This window comes from Macaca mulatta, chromosome 2 (assembly GCF_049350105.2).
Source record: "Macaca mulatta isolate MMU2019108-1 chromosome 2, T2T-MMU8v2.0, whole genome shotgun sequence".
Taxonomy (NCBI): domain Eukaryota; kingdom Metazoa; phylum Chordata; class Mammalia; order Primates; family Cercopithecidae; genus Macaca; species Macaca mulatta.
This window is the reverse complement of record NC_133407.1, coordinates 170,683,355-170,706,479: the sequence shown is the minus strand read 5'-3', so window position 1 is coordinate 170,706,479 and position 23,125 is coordinate 170,683,355. Positions and strand designations below refer to the sequence as shown.

The 23,125-nt window shown below is 38.3% G+C and overlaps 2 protein-coding genes and 1 long non-coding RNA gene across 8 annotated transcripts in view; 2 read left to right on the top strand and 1 right to left on the bottom strand.

Moving 5' to 3' along the window:
• Positions 1-11,863, top strand: part of GTPBP8 (GTP binding protein 8) — a 17,983-nt gene extending 6,120 nt beyond the window's left edge. For 2 of the 4 annotated variants that reach the window (XM_077990748.1, XM_015129810.3), the window contains 3 exons: positions 91-190; positions 2,698-2,816; positions 10,577-11,863. In XM_077990748.1, the coding sequence (XP_077846874.1) occupies positions 91-190; positions 2,698-2,816; positions 10,577-10,583 (226 nt within the window). In that variant the 3' untranslated portion in view covers positions 10,584-11,863. 4 annotated transcript variants of the gene reach the window in all.
• NEPRO (nucleolus and neural progenitor protein) lies at positions 5,653-23,085 on the bottom strand. 3 transcript variants are annotated; one of them, XM_077993945.1, is made up of 10 exons: positions 22,961-23,085; positions 20,845-20,999; positions 19,509-19,595; positions 17,036-17,115; positions 16,381-16,512; positions 15,844-15,921; positions 14,162-14,523; positions 13,761-13,822; positions 11,342-11,601; positions 5,653-9,239 (listed from the first exon to the last, which is right to left on the bottom strand). In XM_077993945.1, the coding sequence occupies exons 3-10, from the start codon at positions 19,548-19,550 to the stop codon at positions 8,771-8,773; spliced, it is 1,485 nt and encodes a 494-aa protein (XP_077850071.1). In that variant the 5' UTR covers positions 19,551-19,595; positions 20,845-20,999; positions 22,961-23,085; the 3' UTR covers positions 5,653-8,770. The 3 variants fall into 3 exon arrangements, with proteins under 3 accessions (XP_077850071.1, XP_001105980.4, XP_002802694.4); XM_001105980.5 differs by lacking the exon at positions 19,509-19,595; XM_002802648.4 differs by lacking the exons at positions 19,509-19,595; positions 20,845-20,999.
• LOC106996779 (uncharacterized) overlaps positions 22,914-23,125 on the top strand; it is a 29,275-nt gene continuing 29,063 nt past the window's right edge. Inside the window, exon 1 of the long non-coding RNA XR_001442819.3 lies at positions 22,914-23,125. This is a non-coding gene — a long non-coding RNA (uncharacterized LOC106996779).

Genomic DNA, 23,125 nt, shown 5'->3' with positions numbered 1-23,125 from the left:
AGGAGAATTTCTTAGTATAGTAAGGAAGAGGGGATAAATGAATGGGTATATTTTATATTGCCATTAATCTTCTTTTCTGCATGCTTATAGCTTGAAGAGAACATTTTTATTAGTGGATAGTGTTGTTGGAATTCAAAAAACAGACAATATTGCCATAGAAATGTGTGAAGAATTTGCATTACCTTATGTGGTAAGTACTTCCTTTCAATCATGGTTGCAATTAGAAATAATCAGTTCTATGTGCATCTGTGTGTACATGCACCTTTTAACAATTGAGCTTGTGTTGCCTCCTCAAAAGATAAAGGAGAGTGCCTTTTGAATAATCTTTTCAATTAATCATCCGTTACTATTAATTAAAATAAGTTCTGTGGCACTTTTATTCTTTTCTGTCGCTCAGCTGTATGTTTTAAAAATTAAAGGTTTCTTTCAGCTGTTCATTTAATGTTCTTATGTACTTTTCACTTTTTCTTTTTATAGCAACATAAACATTTTTTCAGAAAAAGTTAGCTCTTTAACAGCAGCTTGACAGACAGTACTGATAAGAATGTGAATAAAACTGCCACTTTAAAAGTTGCTTAACTAATTTAAAATTTTAAAATTGTTCCAGGAACATAGCAGCCTCCAGCACACACTAGTAGGATTTTCATATTTTTAAAGTAAACAAAATTTCTTCTGGGTATTTCTTTCAAGTATTCTTTGTCTTTTGACATAGAACAGAATACAGAATTGTAGATTGGTATCCACATTAATTTTGCTTTGTGAGACTTCCAGATAAAATAGCACTCTTAAAGTTTCTTTCCAAAGAAAAGTGAAGAACACAATAACTATAATTTGGTTTCAAAAAGATGTCAGAAAGCCACTAATATGTAGAAGTGGAGTTTAGTACAAATCACACCAAGTAACTAGTCAGCCACTTTTGTTTTATTCTTGGGGTCTTGGAATTCTTGGGGTTTGCAAAAGCCCTATGAAGCATTAGAGACAATTTATTAGGAGTCAAAGGATTGATAGTCTACCTAGTAAAAATGCCTAAATATTGCCAAACTAAATAATAGTATTCCTTATTTGGTATCACAGATACTAGTTTATGAAATCATATATTTTCCTCAATTTTAATTGAAAGGAAATATTACTTTCTTCGTTGGAAAAGGAATTGGAATAGAGAAATTATATCTGTATCTCCTTTTAAATATCAGTATATTTGCCTTTATGAGAAAAGACTCCCATTTGTGGAGGAATTCACAGGTCATTAGAAACCACACACTTTCTGCTTCTCACTGTGGGAAAAACGCTGGAACCATGTTTTTCCTTTGCTCTCATACCACAATAATTAACACAGAAGATTTCTGTGGTCAAATATGTAGGGGTTTTTCCTTCACCAACAAGCAGTGGACACCAGCTCGGTATCTGAAAATTTGATTCTGATACTGTCTATCTGGAGATAACATCAGATCCTACAGACTGAGGATTCAGTCCCCAAGACGACTACTCCCACCTGGCTTCAGACACTAGCCACAATTTTGGGCCTCTAGAATATCTAGACTGGCTTCAAGTTGGGGTTCCCACTATCCGTTCTTCGGGTTTGATTAATTGCTGGAGTGGCTCACAGAACTCAGGGAAACATGTTTTCTGATGGTATTATAAAGTATATTACAAAGGATACAATGAAGATGCACTTCAGAACCTCCATGTCCTCCTTGGGCATGCCACCCTCTGGGAATGTCCCTGTGTTCAGCTATTTGAAAGCTCTCCAAACCCAGTCTTCTGGGCTTTTATGGAAGCTTCATGACATCAGCATCCCTTCCCCCAGGGCATGGGGTGGGACCCTCTCTGGAATGAGGGTCATATGACCCACAATGAGAAAGGTGAGGGAAGATTACAAGTCTTGTCTTGGAGCAGGTGAATGGAAGGCAGGAGGTCAGAGAGATTTTATTTCCTGATGCCTAACATATCCAACATTAAAACAAAAGATTGTAACAAGGGCTATGGGAGTTATGAGAAAGGCACCGTGGACACAAACCAATATATGTATCGTGACATCTCACTCCTGCCATTAGCATCTTTTATGACTAAAAAGCAAAAATGATTTGCCAGGAAATTTAATTTTACAGAAGCTCACCAGGAATACTTGATGGATTAAGGCTTTATTTTTAATTGATTTTTGTAATTATCCATACTTTGACCTTTTCTGCACTACAATACTTGTCTTTGGACAAGTAGAATTCTAGACTTACTCGGAATATAACTAGTAGATACAGCCTACAAATAGCCTGATTTCTGATTTTTTCTTTAGAGTATAGGTCAAAACATGATTACAAATTGACAATTTTATATAGATAAACCCAATATTCATTTATATATCTTAAGCTATCAGATATATTGTGATCATATGAACAATTGCAAATGTAACTCCAGGACCCTTCTCATTGATCTTCCCAAGATATTATCGCCCTATGTGGTTAAAGCACTATTAAGCAGCAGACACACAGTGTATACTTTATGTGTTTCACACATTTGCTCATTTAATCTTCGTAGCTACTCCTTTATGGGTCATTCTTTTTGTTTTATAGATGAGGAAATAGGTACAGAGAGATAAATTTGCACGGGTCACCTAGTTGTGAATGAAAAATTATAGCTAAAATGTGTAAAATTATTAAGATCCACTTTATTTCTAATGCATAAATATTTGTTTTCTTATAGATTGTATTAACAAAAATTGACAAATCTTCCAAGGGACATCTTTTAAAACAAGTGCTTCAGATCCAGAAATTTGTTAACACGAAAACTCAAGGATGTTTTCCTCAGTTGTTTCCTGTAAGGTAAGAGTTGTTTTGTTTTTTGTATTTTATGAAGTAACATGAGAATGTTGTGGGTTTTAAAATTTTTTTATCTCAATCGTTTTTGGGGAACAGGTTTTTGGTTGCGTGGAAAAGTTCTTTAGTGATTATGAGATTTTAGCACACCCATCACCTAAGCAGTGTAGTGCACAGTGTACCGTGTGTGTAGTCTTTTATCGCTCGCCCCTCCCACTTTTCCCCATGAATCCCCAAAGTCCATTATATCATTCTTATGCCTTTGTGTCCTCATAGCTCAGCTCCTGCTTATCAGTGAGAACATACAGCATTTGGTTTTTCATTCCTGAGTTACTTCACTTAGAATAATGGTCTCTACCTCTATCCAGGTTGCTTCAAATGCCATTATTTTGTTCCATTTTATGGCTGAGTAGTACATGGTACATATATACCACATTTTCTTTATCCACTTGTTGAATTGTTTTTATAACTTTATATACTGAAAACCTGTAATACTGTCAGTATCTCTTAAAGTGTCACTTAAAACTAGAGGCATTTGAAGGCCAGGCGCTGTGGCTCACACCTGTAAATCCTAGCACTTTTGGGCGGATCACCTGAGGTCAGGAGTCCAAAACCAGCCTGGTCAACATGGAGAAAACCTATCTCTAGAAAAATTAAAACAAAAAAAAAAAATTAGCCAGGTGTGGTGGCACACGCCTGTAATCCCAGCTGCTTGGGAGGCGGAGGTTGCAGTGAGCCAAGATCGCACCATTGCACTCCAGCTTGCGCAACAGAGCAAGACTCCGTCTCAAAAAAAAAAAAAAAAAACTAGTATATCCATACCTGAGAAACATTTTGGCTGATCTCCATACTGATGGACAGACAGAGGGATGGATGGATGTAGCAAGACAGATAGAAAAATAATATATACAGTAACAGTGATGGTAATTTTTTTAAAACCTGAAAAGTCTAACAAGGTAATTGAATATTTGTTACAAAAAAGAACAAACTAAAGAGATCAAGACTTATTCTGGAAAACAAAGCAAAACAGAAGGTATAGTGAAATTTTTGGAATCATGAAGGAAATGGATCAGATATTGATCATCAGATTTTAGGATACTACAAGACGGGGCTGGGGGAAGAGAAGAAAGCTAGAACACATTAAAAGATGTTCTGCTTTCATACATGAAATCATAAGAATTTGCAAATTTTTTTAAGTTGATGAATTCAGATGTTATCTCTGAGGAAAGGAAGAAAATTATTTTTTTCTTTTCCTTTCACAGCTCTGTGACCTTTTCTGGAATCCATCTGTTGAGAAGCTTTATAGCCAGTGTAACAGGAAATCTTGACTAACGATTCTCAGTTTAGCTGAAGATTCAAAAAAAAAAAAAAAAAAGAAGCTTTATGCTAACTGGAGTTAAATACCTAGAAGAATTCCAACATTGTTTTAAATGTTGGGCATCTGTAACTTCCAGGAGGATAACTTCAGCTTTAAAACAAGAATTTGCGCCTGGGGGGAAAAAGTTTATAAGTAATTGAATTATGGTGTTCATTAGAACAGCTACTAGCTGATTCCCCTGTTTTAACAAACTGACGAGCAAGAGCACAGCCATAAAATGAAAACCTGTTACAACTATGTAGAGAAGGGTTTGACATTTTATTGGGCTTTTGTCTTTTGAAGAATATGTCTACTACGTGTATTTCTTTTTTTTTTAATGTTAATATGGGCCAGGTAAAAGGGGGGCTGCTTTTCTGTTAAGCATCGATAGGTAAGTTGATGGATAAATGTTACTATGTAAGCCTATTTTTTTGAGTCCTTATTTGAATATTGAAAACATTCTTGATAAAATGTGTTAGTCCATGTTGGAAACAACCGAAAGAACAGAATTCAAGTTCCAGTTCTGATGTTTATTATATATGTTGGATCTTGGGCAACTTACTTGATTTCTCTGAAATTTATGTTATTGTAACCTTGAAAGCTATTAAGAGTAAAATGGTTTTACAGCAGGTAACATGTGAGAAGACAGCTACATATTTGTAAAGCCAAACCAACAAAGAAATATAGCAAAATTCACAGGTAGATTACAGGAAATGTCCTTTCACGGGGGAAGTAACATTTTCACTAGTGAAAAAGCAAAAAACAAAAATAGCTTTAAGTGAGAAAACTAATTTGCAAAAGGCAAGAGAAAAAAGCTGATGGGACAGTTTAGACAGCTACATTTAAAATTCAGAATGGAAAGATAAAGCCTTTGAACTAAAGGTAATAGAAAAGATTTTTGTGAAGGTGCCACTGACCTATTCATATAAGTGGCTTAGCTTTTCAAAGTAAAGCTGAGTATTAAAAGGTTATAGCTGTATTGCTGGATAAAAAATTAATTAAAGCTATAAACCAACTTCATGGCTTTTTTTCAGAAAATAATCTGAATATATTGTCAGTTGTATAGTTGATGGAACTGGTCTAATCTAACCCGGAATGTTTTCAGCCAGAAAAAAGATTTTTTTAATATAGACATTCATAAAATATATAGTAACAAAAGAGTTATCTTGGAAGTCATCTTTTTGTCTGTCAGTGTTACTTTACTGCTTTGATTTATCCTTGGTTCTCCTATAAGCAGAGCCTGAGCCAAAAGCTTACATATGTAAATTTGGGAAGTGATCCCAGGAAACAGTGGCAAAATAAAACAAGACAGGCCTATTAACGACATATTCATTGAGTTAGCCAAAACGTAGGCACTAGTGCTAGATCTTGAGGGAACTTATGACAAGTCTTAGGAAATATGTGTTCTACAGTGAGCAGGTCTATGCAACCTATCCCCAAAGACTGAGGGTGCTGAGATGCCAAAGAAAGAGGCCGACAAATCCATTGTGTCAGAAAGAAACATTTAATAGGGACTTATGCACAGAAGCCATGTCTCAGGCAGTGACGAGACAGTGGATCCCCGCAGTTACTCCCGACCCAGGGCTTATATGACATAGAGAAAAGGGTTTACATGCTTCAGAAGGAACATGTGAGACACTGAAGTCAACTCCTCAGGGAAAGGCAAGAACGCTGTTTGCAACATAGCCTATAATTTGCCAGGATTTACAGTGAGTGTGTGTTCTTTTAATAGGTAAAAGTAGAAATCTTAGAGGCATTCCTGGAACTGGTTATCAGAAGTCAACATGGTAGATTAGCATCCAAGATGGAAGTTATCCTCACACTGTGCCTCTGAATTTCTTTGAGGAGGGGATGGGGTAACCCCACACCTCTTCTGGGTTGTACATACCCAAGTGCTAGGCAGTTCCTGCAGCTGTTGAGAAGCCCAGGGGCAGGAAGTGAGCCGTCCCCAGAGCAAGAGGCAAGGTTCAGCCCTACTTGAAAGTGGTTACCACAGCAGTGACTTTAGTATGAAGGCCAAGAGGCTTTGAAGTGACACACACGAGGTCTCAAACACTGCTCTTATAAATGGCCTGTGTGTCCTAATGCCATCAGAAGTGATAAAGTTGGTGCTAGGATGTGGGTAATCCTAGCATTTTGGCAGACCAAAGTGGGCAGATCCCTTGAGTCCAGGAGTTTCAGACCAGCCTAAGCAACATGGTGAAACCCCATCTCTGCACACAGTTTTTAAAAAATTAGCCAGGGCAGGGTGGTGCCTGGAGTCTCAGCTACTCAGGTGGCTGAGGTGGGAGAATAGCTTGAGCCCAGGAGGTGGAGGGTGCAGTGAACTGAGATCATACCACTGTGCTCCAGCCTGGGCAAGAGCGCAAGACTCTGTCTCAAAAGTAGTAGTAATAATAATTCACTACGATGACCCTGACAATAGTTTCTAATCTCACTAGGTAAGTTACAGTTTGGCATACTTTAGATTGCATTTTTTAAAATGATAAATATTTCGATTTATTTAGAAAAACTAACTGATATAGAATACTAAATTCCTTATAAACATACACATTGTCATTTTGTGTACACATGTGAAGCTTTTTTGCCATTTTTACAGAATTAGTAAAGGGCAGAAGACAGGAAAATGAGGAGATGAAGATACTCCAAAAGAACATGAATGAATTTGGAAACAAATGCTAGAGTGGTGTGGTCCGGTCCATGCTGTATTGTCCTTAACTCACTGAACCTCCCTGGTTTTTCCAATGAAAGATAAGCTCCAAAGTTTATTTCAGCTATAAAAGTTTCATTCTTGAAAAAAAAAAAAATCCACGTCAAATCCAGAAACCTAAGCCAGGGGAAACTGACTAGCTCAGTGAAGCCACATGTAAGTAGAAGCAGCAAGACTGAACCTTAAATCTCCTAATTCCCAGGGAGTTTTTTTCTGAATCAGCTAAATGAAGTCTTAAAAGACTGGGAGTTTTTTTCTGAATCAGTTACATGAAGTCTTAAAAAAGGCTACTTAGGGGACTGGGTGCATGAATATAGACAACTCTCAGCAAATAAGCCCTATGGTCCACAAAGCTATACACCAGTTCTCTCACGAATTTAGCTTCCTTTTCCCAATAGGTAAAGGAAACATACTGAACACAAGGACACTTAGAAGCTAATGGCCATTTCTAGATTTGTCTGGAATGAAATCTCCTTGGTATTATCCATATTTTAAGGCACTAAATGGATACTACCACTTGGTAGGAAGCCAAAAGGAACATGAAAAGTGACTAGAGATTAAAGATTAAACCAGTTTACTTAACAAGGCTTCAGGAGAGAAGCTAAAGCAGTGTTTACGTAACTGGATTTGGGGCCACCTGGATCAAAATCACGTGGGCTCCGTGTTAAAAATACAGATTTCTGGCCCCTGTTTATAAATCTCTAGGAAAGGACTAATCTGCATCTTTTAGCAACCCACCAGGCGATTCTCAAAAAGTCTAAAGTTTGAGAACCACTGGTAGATAACTGAGAAAATGCAGAAGGCAGACAGGGAAAGAACAAAGCCAAATAAAGAATGGAAGGGAAATAACTTGTTACGATAGGGTGGCTGAGGAAAAGAAGGATGCAATACATAACTGAGGTACTGCTTTGGTTTTCTTTAAATCTCTGTGTAACAAAAGTTAAGGCCACTAGAGAAGCTTAATAACCTAATTCTAGTAAAGGAGAACAGTGGAAAGATACCTACCTCAAACTTCACATCATTATTTGAAAATACTCAAGATGTACTCCCTCAGAGCAACAGTATGAGCAACATCCCCTATCAGATGACAGCATCAACACCAAATTATAAATGTTCTAGCCTCATTCCTGGGTCTACTTTGTGTCTCCTAACCTGATATTTTCATTTTATTTTCTCTACCTGTTACCCTGTTATATTTCATATGTAACCATAAACCACCTTATATCCTTTTTGTAAAAAGATTTATTTGGAATCAATCACTGGTAGCCAAATAAATACAATTAAAACCTCCTGGAGAACTCCAAACGCACTTCAATATGAAATAAGCTGAGCAAATGAAGAGAAATAATGGTTGTAACCAGTCCCTGGTAATACAAGCAGTGGCAAACCTTGATGATCAATTCCAACTTACAAGACAGCATAACTGTCAGGAGCTACAAACCAGTATTCAGAGGTGGACCTGTGTACAATGGAACCAATTAAGGCCAAAGTGACCTTTCAGGTGTTTCCTTGCTATACCCCACCCTCCCTCCTCATTTACCTCAAGACACAATGGTTTTTGCAAACGATTATTAAATTGCCCAGTAAGTCATAAAATTATTCAGTTTTTCAGAGACTTACTGGCCTCAAGGAATTACATCTGCTTCTCAAGGGTAGGCTGTGGCAGATTTTTCATATTAACACCTGGCATGTAGTTGAAACCAAAAAGAAATACTTGTTGATGAAATGACACAGTGCTACTTTATATGTAGACTGAACTGAACTGAACTCCTGTGCAATGCTGCACAAAAGCAGCTCCTCTGTGAGTCCAGGTGGTACTTCCAGATCTTAGCAGTTCTACTTAGAACACTGAACTAGCCTTGTTAATCACTTAAAATTCTCACATATGAACACCTAAACTCCCATTAAAGCAAAAATATCATCAATGTCATCTGTCTCCTTAATGGTTCCTGATGTACTGTTTTTATTTATTTGCATCACTGTCAACGAATCAGTTTCATTTTCATGGATGCCTCTAAGATTTTCATGCATCATTTTCTCCTTAGTTTGTATGACAGACATTGAAACTCCACTATTCAAGAGCTGCTTACTGTTAGGGTAGAGATCAGTTCTATGCACAGTACAGTGTGAGAGTCTCCACTTAGCACTGGTATCTGCAGCAGTCTTCCGAGTCCTTTGAGAGAACTGCTGAATTTCCCTTAAAAGAGTCGACTGCAACTTTCTCTGTGGTCTACTTTGTCTCCGTAAAAATTTATTCTGTGATCTTCTCTGTCTCAGATGATGCTTTGAAGTTTTGATACCTGAGCCACGAAGAAGGTGGTTGCAAATAGACGTTTTTATGCACTCTAGTTTCTTTGGCAAACTTTAAAAGACAGAGAGAGGAAAAATCAGGGCTTAAGATGCAGAAAAACATTCTTTACCAACTGAAAAGGAAAATACACAATTTATCTACAAGTCCTATGCCTGTGTACAATCCCAGAACCACACTGAAAAACGTTTCACCCCCAAGTCTGTTTTTTCAGAGCACAAATGCCCTCTGATTGAAGTGTAGACGAATGTGTCCCCATTTTGCTTTCAAACTCTCAAAAGTACAGCCGCTAGTAATTCGCTGAATGGTGAGATACCCCTGTACTTTTAGAGCATTTCCCTCATAACTGCTAAATCTGTTCATAATGTAATGAGTAGACATGAGGAAACATCACAAATGAAAAAATCTGCCAGTACATATTAATCTGAATCTGGATAATCAGCTTCATGCTGTAGCAGGAAATGAACAAGGAAAAAGGAATAAAGGCTAAGAGAAGTTTATAGAAGAATGTGAAGACAGGGCTTCTGGCCCAGACACACTGACAGCCTTAAGCTACCCTAATTATGATTCATATGTCATCTTCAAGTTTGGAAATTCAGAAATCAAACAGCTGATCATTTTAGGTGTTTTGCTTCCACACAGGGTACACTGCCACAAGGTTCATCAGTGCCTTACTGAATTGTTTCACTGTTTGTGATAGATTTTAAAAGATGGGCATGGATATAAAACTTTGAGGAAGCCCATTATAATAAATCATGATCTTTGCTTCCAAACCATTTTCTTATCTTACTATAAGCAGTGGCTTTTAAGTGGGAAGAAGGTGGGTGTACTTCAGAGTTGAAAGGAAAACAGAGGGCCTGAACTGAGTTCCACATCTAATGCCTTGAGCAAAATCCTCCATTTACCCATCTATGAAATGGGAATAATACTGTCTACCTCACAGTGTTATTATGGGCATTAAATAAATTATGAAGTTTACTACAAGTATATTAATGAAACAGCAAAACAGGGCAGTATATGAAGAAGCACCATATCTGGTGAGTACTGAGTAATAGTTTAACCAATAAACACCAGTTTGCCACTCTTCTCATTAACTTTTAGTTGTTACCTCTGCCTCATCTACCCTTGATTTTAAACCCAATTTTAAACAGAATGCTTCTCTCCATCTCAGGCTGCATTTCCAGCCATAGGACTTTTAGATTATTACACACCTTTAGGGGACCCATCTCAATGTAAAAACCCCTCAAGCACTTTATTTTTCCTGTCGCTTTTAATCAAAATGTGTTACAAAACCCTCACTGTATACTAATTTTTTTCTGAAACAGGAATATATTTTCTGTAAACTTCAAAAGAAAATTTAACAACATTTTTAATATGTGCTTCCTCCCCAGGAACTAATTTTAAATCCCTGAATAGCTCTATAACTATGGATAAGAAATTACGGGGCATGCACAGGATATTTCTTAAAGAATACAATAAAAAACAAATCAGAAAATTGCCTCTGTGAAGGTGGAATAGGCTCTTAATACCTATTTGTGTTTGAAATCATTACCACTAAGCCCTGAAGTGTCTAATGTCTAACTTCATGTAATACTTCACGCAATACTGGTTCACAAGCAAAGATAAGCACCCTTAAACAGTTCTGAATATAAAAATCACAGAAAAGAAATATATAGAGTCCAGCTGATACAGACAGTGCAAGGCCCCAGCAGTCTTGTGTGGGCCTCATGGGAGGCAGGCACCTTCTGCTTCTGCTCTCATGCCCTTATCCCACTGCACTGCGCTGAAGCTATCTGCAGAAGCGCTGCCTTTCCAGAAGACCCTGAGCTCCCTGAAGACCAAGTCATGTCTTCATGCAGTTGTACCCTCAGGCTCAGCACACCAGACATTCTTAACCGTTCCTGAATGAGCAGATGGACATGATGAAGAGCATAAATGACTGAGGTCCAATTCACCTGTTTATCTTCTTTCTCCAATGATACAGTTTTGCTCTTACAACAAAAGCAGCAAATGGAACTGCAGTTTGAGTACATCCCAGTTTAGCCCCACTGCGGCTGCTGGACATCACATTTTAAAGAAAAGTGACCTGAATATACACTTTTACTCATAACGACAACGGAAAAAGTAAAGGAACATAATTTTTGCAATATACCTACCTAGTACCTTGAGCTTCCAGATGTTTAAGCCGGTTGCTTTTAAGAAGTTTGTTACCCAGAAAAATGGCCTGAGCCTTGAGTTTTTTGCTCCTGCACCATACAACTGCCATCTGGATTTCTTCAGAAAGTTGTGTGAAGGACTCAGCCTCTCGGAATCTTTGCACAAAACCTTTGGCATGAGGAGCTCCTATCACTTTCTCAGAAGAATACTTGGTTGTCTTTAATCTGGATTGAGAACATTTAAAATCAAAGTTGGTCTCCTGAAACGTGAAAACATGAGAAAAATATATTGGACATGTTACCGGCGTGTAATTATATGACAACAGGGAAAGTTAGCTTATAATCAAAATTTAAAAATTAGAATTATCAGTCCCTAAATGCTTGAAGTGATGGATACCCCATTTACCCTGTGATTATTATGCACTGTATGCCTGTAACAAAATATCTTATGTACCCCATAAATATATATGCCTGCTACGTACCCACAAAAACTAAAAATTAAAAAAATAACTTGTCAGTCTTCAAGGAAATTTTTTTGCTCAATAAGCTTTCCTTATGTCTTTAAAAACTGAATTTTTCTCCACTGCTCCAAATACAAGTTGTTTTGTTCCCCCTCTGTACCAGGACAGGTCCCATCTGCAGCTGAGTTAGACTGACATAGGAAAGCTAACATAAATATTCTAACACACATATCTCACATACACAACAATAAAACCCCACATGATTAAATACTGGTCAAAGCCTAATTGCAGAGGGTTGGGGATCACTGGAAGGCCCCTCTCCTCTATACCAACAGAATATCACAATTCGTTTTTCACTTATTTCCATATCCTGAGCAAACCTCCTCAATTTAGAAATGTTTCTGAAAACAGGGAAAATATGGGGCCCTGCAGAGCGCCCAGCAGAATAAGACCATTAATCAGTTAATGCCTGCTGAGTATCTGTTAAAAATGCTCAACCGAGCAACACTTCCAATTCTACTTCAACCATCTCTGACAAGGCAACTTTACTTCTTCAACCCCTTCTTTCTATACCAAGTCACATTTGGATTTTACTAACGTTTACTATTTCTTTATGAAAATATGCTGCCTACGAGATGATCTGCTCTATCATTCATTCAAAGCTTACCTTCTTCCAAATTTCTTACACTCAAAAGGCACTTTTACAGAAGTAGAAAAAGTTTTAACATAAATATTCTATGTTTGGTGACCCATGTCAATAGTTTATGTTTGGTGATCAACAGAAGTAGTTTACTTTAAAAGCTAAGCAAGTTAGTGCTATTTGCTAAAAATATAGTAGCAATTAGTCTTGAATAAGAGGGATCCTGACCCACCAACTTCAAAGCCAGTCACCTACAAACAGGGGCACAGGCTGCAGAAGTTTCAAGGCTCACAAAGCACCGCAGTTCTTGAGATACTGTTGAAAAACTATTCTGGGGACTGGTGAATGGTAAAGAAGACAGACTATGAAACCATACTGCCTGCATTCAAATCGCAGCTCTGCCATTTATTCACTATGTGGCCAAGTTTCTTGGCCTTTCTATGCCTCAATTTCCCCATCTGAAATATGAAAATGGTAATAAGCATGCCCACCTCACAGAGCTTTTGTGATATAATTACATGACTTCGTGCATATAAAAGCACTTAGAACAATGCCTGGCACAGAAAGTATTACTCCTCACTCTGAATTCATGAATTAGACAGAACATCAATGGAAGCTGGAGTCCTTAGAGTTCAAGAAAGTATGCTTAAGAATTCTTAAATAAAAGAAGTAAACTAACCCATAAAAAATATCAGAAGTAAAGACATTTTGCAAAGACAGGGTTAAAAACAAAAAGTCAAGTTACTGAGTAAAACAGTAATGCTGATGTACTTATATGCTGCTAGGTCCAGAACAAACAGAATTTACAGACATCAATCAATCATGTTAAAACTTGAACCTCAACAAGAGTAAAGGAATAGCTTCATGACAAAACGATGAGGATGATGACCAAAATGACAGTAGCTAATAACATCTAACTCCAATTAAATGCTTACCATGCCCCAGACTGCCGAACGCTTTACATGCATTAAAACTAGCACAACCCTATGAGGCACATATTACTATTACAAAATAGAGGAACGGAGAGATCAGGAAACTCACAGAATGTCACACAGCTAGTACCAAAGCCAGGATTCAAACCAACCATCTGACTGCAAAGCCGATACTCTTAAGCTGCAGTACAATCCATACTTAACAAGAGATCTTACAGTTACTTTAAAATTCTAGAGAAACTCCTACTAAAATATTTCGACAACTAAGAAGGCACTAAGCTTAGAGCTGGGGATAAAATGAGAAGATTCAATCTCTGCCCTTGGTAAAAAGCATCCTCTACAAATTAGCAGAAATCATAAGCTAAATTTAATGAAGCCAGACAAACCTGAGTAGCTTTGTGTTTCAGCTGGTTGCAGAAAGCCCTCACATCAAATTCTGATGACTTTTCTGTGGAGGTGGAAAAATTGCAGATACAAAACCTTAGGCATACTATTTTCAAATCTACAACAAATTCTTAAGTGCATGACATTTCTTGCCAAATTACCACAAAATAAATAAAGGAATAAAGCAAGCAAATAACTAGGAAGCAATTACAGGAACAAATAAAGTACTCAAGCTTAGAAAGCACAGGTATTATCATACGTCTCTATAGATAATCAATGTAAGTCAAAATTAAGATGTGAGATGTTGAATTTTCTTCTATGCAATGCCTATTACTTTCAAAAGGTTTCCTTTTATTTTTTTTGTTTGTTTTACTAGAGTATGTGCTGTATCAAAGCAAATTACCTTTGAAGACTCTCTTATTCTTTACTGGCTGTCCAAGATCCACTTTATTCTGTACATTGATCTTTATTTGTTTAGCTTTTTTGGAAATTCCAAGTAAGGTTTCCTCACTGGCTTTTGGTGACTGCTCATTCATTAAAAACAGTTTATTTAGCAATTTAGTTACTCCTTTAGCTGCAAAAGCTGTAGACATTTTTTTCTTAAAGGCTTCAAAATATGGCTGTCCTAAAAATTCAGTGATATCAGAAGGGAAGGTAAAATCTTTGAAGTAAGGCATTGGTTGAATCCTAGAGACCTCTTGAAGCAATCCAAACAAAGGCTCATATAACAAAATCAACCTTTTTAAAACACCTTTATAGAGAACCCTAGAGAAAGAAATAGGAGCTCATTAATTAACCAGTAATTACAATTTGCAGATTACATAATAAACTGCAAGACTGAAAGCTGAAAATAAAGGGCTATCAAGGTCCTCCAGTACAGATAAAAAATACTATGGTGCACACCTGCAAACAGCCAGATTAGTCCATCCCAACAGAAAAATCCAAGTATAAAATGTTACTCAAAAAACTGTAGGATAGTCTACCAGGAAAAAAATATACATATTCAAGAAGTACTACATGGAGAAATGTACAAAAGGATGCATATCAAAGTCTTAAGTGTAGTAGATTTTGAGATTTTAGGCAAATTTCAGGTTCTTCACATTTTTCTTTTTAAATTTCTTAAAACAGGCATGTATTATAATCAGCAAAAATTAGAGCTATTTTCATTACAGAAAAGAGTATCAAAGGTTTAGCATTTTAAAATAATGATTAGTAATCAGTTACCTCTGATTCTCTAAGTAGAATAATTATAATCATAATAAAACAATAGGAAATAGTATTTGAGATATCCAGGTTAAGATATCAAAGCAAAGTTTTCAATCTCTAAACACAAACACTTTTTTTCTTTTCCCCATCCAATGTTTTCTTATATTCTTATTAGAGCTAATAATCTTAATTGCTTGAAATGGCCCAAAACAGGCCTTCTTACAGATACGGACAAATTCTAATTATCCATCAGATCAGTTTCACAATATGTACTGAGAGACATGCAAAAGAATGTCTCTTAGTTAGCAAATATTACCAGCATACATCAACCAAATATGCTCAAAAAAGCAGTGGTGTTTGAGATGGAAGAAAAGAGGCTAGTACATAAGTCAAAAACTGCATTTATCATTGCCATTAAAAATTAGAAACCAAGTGACAGAAAGAATCAAGTGATATAGCCAGCCCAGGAATAGCATTATTTTAAATGGCCTGTTGTAATATGACTACTGCTAACAATTTTTTATTACTGCAATTCCCTGTCGTAGGCATTAATTTTTTCAATGTTCAATAAAAGCCCACTGATGTTTCACTACAACCTACCATGACCCAGATTTCAATGTGACACCAGTCACTCCCAATTTTTTTAGTTGTTCAGTGTTGGGCTGATCTCGTGGATTGAGATACAAAGCCTACTCCTTTGACATAGCCATTAGCACTCAGCTTCCCAATCTACCCCCAAAAAACTCTGATCAAATCAAGACAGAGAATACCTGCACCTCCCGTAACCCCATAGGAAAATAAGTTTGAAAAGTACTAATAAGAAATCTAGGCTGAAAAGAGATGAGAAAGAAATGAAGGATGTCAGAGGTGTGTACATACCATAATCTGCTCACCAGCCCAACCATCACAAGGTTTAAAATAATGAACTCTTGCAAACCTAGATGTTTCACAGTCAAACTGGAAAATCAATTTAAGGTAGAAAACAAAATCAAAGTAATGTGGGTTTTGTAAGTTACAATCATGAATTAAGAAATATATTGGAAGTAAAGAGAATTTTCTTAAAGGTATTAAAGCCTTAAAACACGTTCTATTTAAGAATTTAAATCTTTAAAATATGGTAATAAACACTCTGCTAGAGCTCCCATTATTAAATTTAGTTCTTAAAGTTTAGTTTCTAAGATTAAGAATTTCTAGCTGTCAATGCTCTTAGGATAATACATGCTGAACAGTTGACAGGCAGTCTCTGGCAATGGCTGCATCAGGCAATTCCTGAGAAAAGAAGGCCAAGAAGCGAAGGTTAAGAATTCCTGTAGATTGTAACTCCTACAGAGTGTTAGCTTTCAAATAAAAATACTGTCAAAAATATCCAAACAATTCCAATTCAAACGAAGGTGTATTTAAGATATTCCAGGATACAGAAATGTTTTGCAGCAGCAGTCCAACAAGCGGAGTAACAACTTGCAGGCTCCCAAAACCTTCATCAACACCAACTCCACCACTGGCTGACTGGGGACAACACACACTTTGGTAGTTAAGGGCTGATTTTCACTTGAAAAAAATAGAAAAAGTGATTACTTTCACTTTAAAAAAAAAGGTGGTTTTTTTTACATTTACAAGTTAAAGGATATGACAAAGGACTGAAATAAAGAGATGCATAGAGCAAGGTATGGCAGAAGCACAGAGTTTCCACGTCCTCCCTGGGCAACCCTTCACATGTTCAGCTATCTGCAAGCTCCCTTTACTTTCATTTTTAAGTATAAAGCATTTCTATAGCAGTTTTCAAGTGAAGACTTGCTTTAAGTTCAATGTGAGATAAAGTTATGGGCAATAACAGCCCTCTGATGTTTTAATATAATCTACCATGACCCAGATTTCAACGTCACACCAGTCACTCCCACAGATCAATAACAGAAGAGTACCACAAACACCAGGTGCCCCATGTTAAAACAAATTTTATACAGCTGAGGTATAATTGGTTACATTCCAACACCAAGCATAGAGAAATCCAAAGGGAGATCACAAGACATTGAGTTCCCAGCCCACCACATCACAAAGCAACTGGACCACTTACTTGGAAGAAAACAACTCAAACAGGTCTTGAATTGAACCCTCCAAATTCATGTTTTTCAAACGCTTTAAACATTGCTCAACCTGAAAGAAGAAGAGCAGCTCAAATTCATGTGTATGTAATGCAGACAGGGTCACTGATTATGACCAGGAAAGCAAACAGTTCTAGATATTCAAAGAATGGAACTATGCTAAATATCACAGAATACCTTATTTTTTTTCAGGGTTGAGAAATCCAAAGTGCAAGCAATTGTTTCTGGTTACAAATTTGGAATTTATCCAGCCAAACACATTTTTAAAATCAGGTGACTCCTAAGAAATCAGTATATGCCACAATGAGCTTGATGTTATAAAGGGGACAAAAGCAAGTATAGGTTATTCTCAAGATTATAATTTTGCTGAGACAGCATGATTTTTATTTTTTTAGAGACAGAGTCTCACTCTGTCACCCAGGCTGCAGTGCAGTGGCACGATCTCTGCTCATTGCAAGCTCTGCCTCCTGGGTTCACTCCATTCTCCTGCCTCAGCCTCCCAAGTAGCTGGGCCTACAGGTGCCCGCCACCACACCTGGCTAATTTTCTGTATTTTTAGTAGAGACAGGGTTTCACTGTGTTAGCCAGGATGGTCTCGATCTCCTGACCTTGTGATCCGCCTACCCTGGCCTCTCAAAGTGCTGGGATTATAGGCGTGAGCCACCGCACCCGGCCGACAACACAATTTTTAATAGTGAAACTATTAAAACAAGATAGCAAATTAACTACTAAATTTCAACAGTCTATAAAGTACCACAGAGATGAGGAAAATGATTGGCTTCAATCACTGAACAAATACATTCTTTGAGTAGATGAAGCTTGTCCTTATGTTCCTCTGCATCTTCTCTCTTCCTCCCTTCTCTCTCTTGAATGTTTTTCCCCTTTGTTTCCTTTTGAACCACAGTTCACTTACTATGTTTTCCAAGTGCTTTACCATCTTGGTTTGTCAATACCTCCCTCAAAGGATGGTGTCCACACTTGAAAACTGAAAAAGATAGGAGCTGACACCAAAGAATTCAAGGATTGTTCCCTCCATTGTTCTGAAAACCATTGTTAAAACAGAATCCATAACCTTGGTTCAATTTCTAGAAGCTCTGGCAAGATACTCTCATTGCCAGTATCAACGCCCATCCAAATTTTTTTATCTGTCTAGATGCAGTCCCATGCTGCGCTTTGTGTGGTATTCCTGAGGACTACAGAATTCCTACAGCATTCTGTACAATGCATGGCTCTTACCTTTTTTTAAAAAAAAAATAAAAGATGCTATTGAGTGCTTACTGAACACTGTTCTAAGAACTGGATTATAGCGGTAAACAAAAGGGACAAAATACATTGCCCCTGTGGAGCTTACACTATAGCTGGGAGAGAAAGGCAGTCAACAAATGGCAGGTGGTGTTAAGTGCTATGAAGAAAAATAAGGCAGAGAGGAAGTGCTGAGAAGACTGCAATTTTAAATAGGGTCTGTTTTTATTTCAGCATTTAATTAAATATTTTACATGTCTTCCTATCTTTACTACTAGATTTTTAGCAACTAGAGATACAGAAGTTTCTAATACCATTTTATCTCCCAGCATGCCCTACATGTACTCCACAGAACAGGAATCAAAACTATTTTCTGTGTTCCACTTAGGGGAATATTTAGAGACAGGCCGATTCTAGTACTTACATGAAAGTTCTCTGTAAACTGTGAAATGTTAAGCAGTTGTAAGGCAGTAGAAGTGGTAATAGCAGCTGCAGCAGTAACATAAGCATAAAACATGTTTCCTACCTCAGGGATCACACAGAATATAAAATATATACACAAATAACTTTACCACAACACAGACTATATTAAATGCTATAAGAGAAGTACAAAGAGGAGGCCCAAATAGCTAAGAATTTAAAAAAAAAAAAGCAACTTCAGTAATAATCAGAAAAACACAACTTAAAATGAGAGTACTATAACATAGATTATCACTGCCGGGACTTAGAGGATAGGAAGGCCTTTAACAGGCAGACATGGAAAGGCTGGGCATTCTAAACATATAGGACCAGGTAAGCAGACTCAGAAGTAGGCACACACACAGTGAGCATGCAGGTTTGTTAAGAGTACAGGTTGGCTGGAATATAATCTATCTGAACGTGAGAGAGAAGCCTGAACTAAGAAGACTGAAAAGGCCAGATCACAGATCTTGTAAGCCAAACTAAGAAGTTTGGTCTTTTTTTTTTTTGTTTGAGACGGAGTCTTGCTCTCTCCCCCAGTCTGGAGTACAATGGCATGATCTCAGCTCACTGCAAGCTCTGCCTTCCGGGTTCACGCCATTCTCCTGCCTCAGCCTCCCAAGTAGCTGGGACTACAGGCACTCGCCACCACGCCCAGCTAATTTTTTGCATTTTTTAGTAGAGACTGGTTTTCACCATGTTAGCCAGGATGGTCTCGATCTCCTGACCTCGTGATCCACCCACCTCGGTCTCCAAAGTGCTGGGATGAGAGGCGTGAGCCACCATGCCGGCCAGAAGTTTGGTCTTTACTCAGGACACAATGGAGAACCACTAAAAATCAAAGTTGTATTTTCAGATGATTAACCTAGTTTTAATATTTAGAATATGCCAGAGCTTAGGAAAAGCTGAAAGAGAAACCATCAGTTACTACAATAAGACAACTAAAATTTGATGAGGTCTAAGAGGAAAATGGCAGCCAGAACGGAAGAGGGCACCAGATGCAGAGGAAGTTTTGTCTTACGGACCACCTGGATGGGAGAGCTATATAAAAGAGAGAGACTAGAGAACAGCAAATTTTTATGACGGGGTGATTATTCACAACCCAGAAGCTGGAAGGAAAAATACATTCACTGGGAGGGTTAGCAAGCTTGCTTTTGGATTAAAAAGACTCCGAAAAAGATAAAAGCTACCCTAGAATGGAAAATTTAGGGAAAGACCATGATCCCAGATCTTTCATTGATGAAATCTTCACGCTGTTTGCTTTAAGTACGAGGGGTGGAAAACTAACTAGAAAGCATGCATCTATAAGGTTAGAGACTATGTCCATCTTTTTCACTACTCTATACACAGCACTAAGCAGAGTGCCTGGCACACAGAAAGTTCAAAAACACTTGCAAGGTAGCCCTGTCACACAATGGATAGCCTTCTGAACTTCTAGAAAATACTTGCGGAATTAAGTGAATGAATGAATGAGCATATCAGGAAGCCAGCTTAAAAGAGGCTCTACTCTATGGTGTAGCCCCTGAGCTGGAGGGTCCAATTTTGTCTTAAGCTCCAGACATTACATGAAACCAGTTTACATCACAACTTGCTATGTATCCATTTACTCTAACACACCACCAATTAGATTATGTACCCCATAATAAGTAGACAAGTTTTTTTGTTGTTGTTGTTGTTGTTGTTGTTTTTGTATTTCAGCATTTTGATTATGCCCAGGGAACTGTTTCTTAATGTCCAACATTTTGTCTTGCTCAACTCACTTTATCTTTGCACTGGGCAAAGGCACTGTTGTTATAGATTGTATATAATGAAGAAAATGTTTATTTGCCCATTAGAAATAAGACTGGGAAAGAATTAATCTAAATATACTTCTTTTCTAACAAAAATTACTTTCTGAAATGCTGAAATGCTTTCAGGAAAAAAAAGAAAGCGTACATGTAACTGTGGGCTATAGGCCTATAAAACACAAGTGATTTACTGAGATTTCCACAAGATTTCCATAAATAGCAAAATAGTAAGTGGCAGTGTGCTCTACATTTTCAAGTGAACAGGCTGGGTCTCATCTACCGGGCTTCCTCACCTGTTTGAGGGCCAAATGGGGTTTGTGGCGGCCCATTCTGTTGTGATTGCTGTAAAGGACGGCACATAACACATCTGTTTCTGCATCTAAGGTTTGGCTCTTCAGTGACAGTGTGACGAGATGGCATTCTTTAATTACAGCTGCAATGCAAAGGTCTGAAGCAGAAATATTTAATAAGATTTAGTACATATTTCTACATTAAGTATGTTATATTAAAAACACACTGAAAAAAAGCATCTTCCCTTAATTGTTTTAAAGGAATCAAAAACAAATGTAATCTGTCTCAACTGTAAGAACATAAGGATTCCAAGTATAAGAGAAGTTGAAAAATGGTAACAGATGATATAAAGTCCAGGAAATCATTAAGAGAACATCTGTTAAACAAGAAGTTGTATCTTTACATTGCATTTTATCATGGTTTAATAATCTTTCATAAGAATACTTTGCTGTCAGTCATTTGGTGTACACTTACGCCTCATGTGTACAGTTACGCCCCCACCTTGGAGGTGGGGCACATGTCACTACAAGTGTAATAATTCTCTAACTCCCCATGTTGCTATTCCCAAAAGCAAGACAGAATGAATAAATTCATAGTCTTCAAAATCAAGGCTTCTGTGTTTGGATATCACTTTAAGAGAGAGACAAACATATTCAGAAAAGAAAAACCACCACAGTAACTGGAAATTGTATTATTTGATGAACGCCTGACTGAACAACCGGTGCTCATCAGCAGATGCTTCCTAGTCTGAAAATCTGTAGTAGTCCGTAAGATGTAGTTCATGTGATTTATGGCTCTAAAGGCAGCACTAGCATTCCAGGTGGAAGTAAAGGCTGGTTGCTACCTAACAAGAATTTTCTTACTGTCCCAACAACTATCTGAAGACAGAATGGGCTGCCTCGGGGATGGGTAGTGAGTTGGTGAATTTCCTATGCCTAATAGGAATTGTTAAAGAATTTCTGAATAGAGAAAGAGGGAAGATTAATCTGTCAAGTGTGTAGGACGGACAGATGGGATAATCTGTGAAGTGTGTAGGATGGATATATGGGAAAGGGGATGTGATGATCTAAATCAAGTTTGTCCAATCCGCCTTACTGTGTTGTTCTGTTTTGTTTTAGGCTTTTTGCAGCTTAAAGTCATGGTTTTTAGTTTGTCTCTAGTGAAAACACGGATGAGGAAAGGGCTTCACCAGCCCAACCTGAAACAAAGAACCCATGACTGACTGTATTCTCCCACTTGGGCCCCCGAGCTACGTATTTAACATTCGTAACAGCTACCATTTGAATGTTCATTTACCATGCCAGGCAGTGTTCCAAATGCTTTCTCTACATTATCAACTCCTTCATCCCCCTAAAACAGTCCTATGAGGAAGGTACTACTTTTATCTCCATTTGAAAGTGAGATCAGTGAGGCACAGAAAGGTTCAGTAACTCCCTCAAGCTCCAGCAAAGGGTAGAGCTAGTATTCAAACCCAAACAACCTGGCTCCTGCGCCAGGCTCCTACCTACTATATGCCCTTCACCCTAACAAATACCATCCATTTAGGTGGTAAAACACTGTCGTTTACAGAGCACTGTCTCCTACATTACATCGTTAGATATTCCCGACGCCCCCGTGAGTAGGAGGAGGACTAGCTCCATTTCACAGATAAGCAGATAGCTGTCCGAAAAGATCGCAGTTTGAGTCCCAGTGCTTGGGTGACGTCAACCGCTTCTCGGGGGCAGGGGTCAGGAAAAAGACGGAAAGGGGAAACGGACGGAAGGGTAAACAAGACTCCCAAGACCCGGGTGAACAAGGGTTCCCAGGCAGCACTGTTCCCAGGCACCAGCTGAATCCACCTCTCTCCGCCTCCTCAGCGCACGGCTGAGCCTTAGTCCTTCATCTCTCCAGCCAAGCCCTGCATTAGCACAGTTGGTTCAATGAAGGACTGCTAAGCCAGAGGCCCTACGAGCTACACCAGTAAAGTGCTGGCACCGCTCGACTCCTACATGCCCCGCACCCTCTCCCAGCGTCCCCCGGGCCCGGGAAGTCCCGGTACCGCCCCCGCCACGTGCGCCGGCCCGGCCTGGCTGCCTCCTCCGGAAACGTTCCCCCATCCTCGCCCGGCGCCTCACTCACCAAGGGTCGCGCCGGGGTTCTGCACTGTCATTGCGGTGCGGCTCCCCGCCTTAGGAATTCTCACACGGTTCCAAGGTTCCGGGCCCGGCAGTAACGCAGCCATCTTGCGAGGCGGGTCGATCTAGGAAAGGCGGAGCTACGCGAGAGCACGTCTAGCGACCGGAG

Coding starts and splice junctions, on each gene's coding strand:
- NEPRO (XM_001105980.5), bottom strand. CDS start 23,063: ATGGCTGCGTTACTGCCGGGCCCGGAACCTTGGAACCGTGTGAGAATT. Junction 17,116..20,844: donor CCCATTTGGCCCTCAAACAG/GTGAGGAAGCCC, acceptor TTCTTCTTTCAG/GTTGAGCAATGTTTAAAGCG. Junction 15,922..16,380: donor TGCTGCTGCAAAACATTTCT/GTATCCTGGAAT, acceptor TTGATTTTCCAG/TTTGACTGTGAAACATCTAG.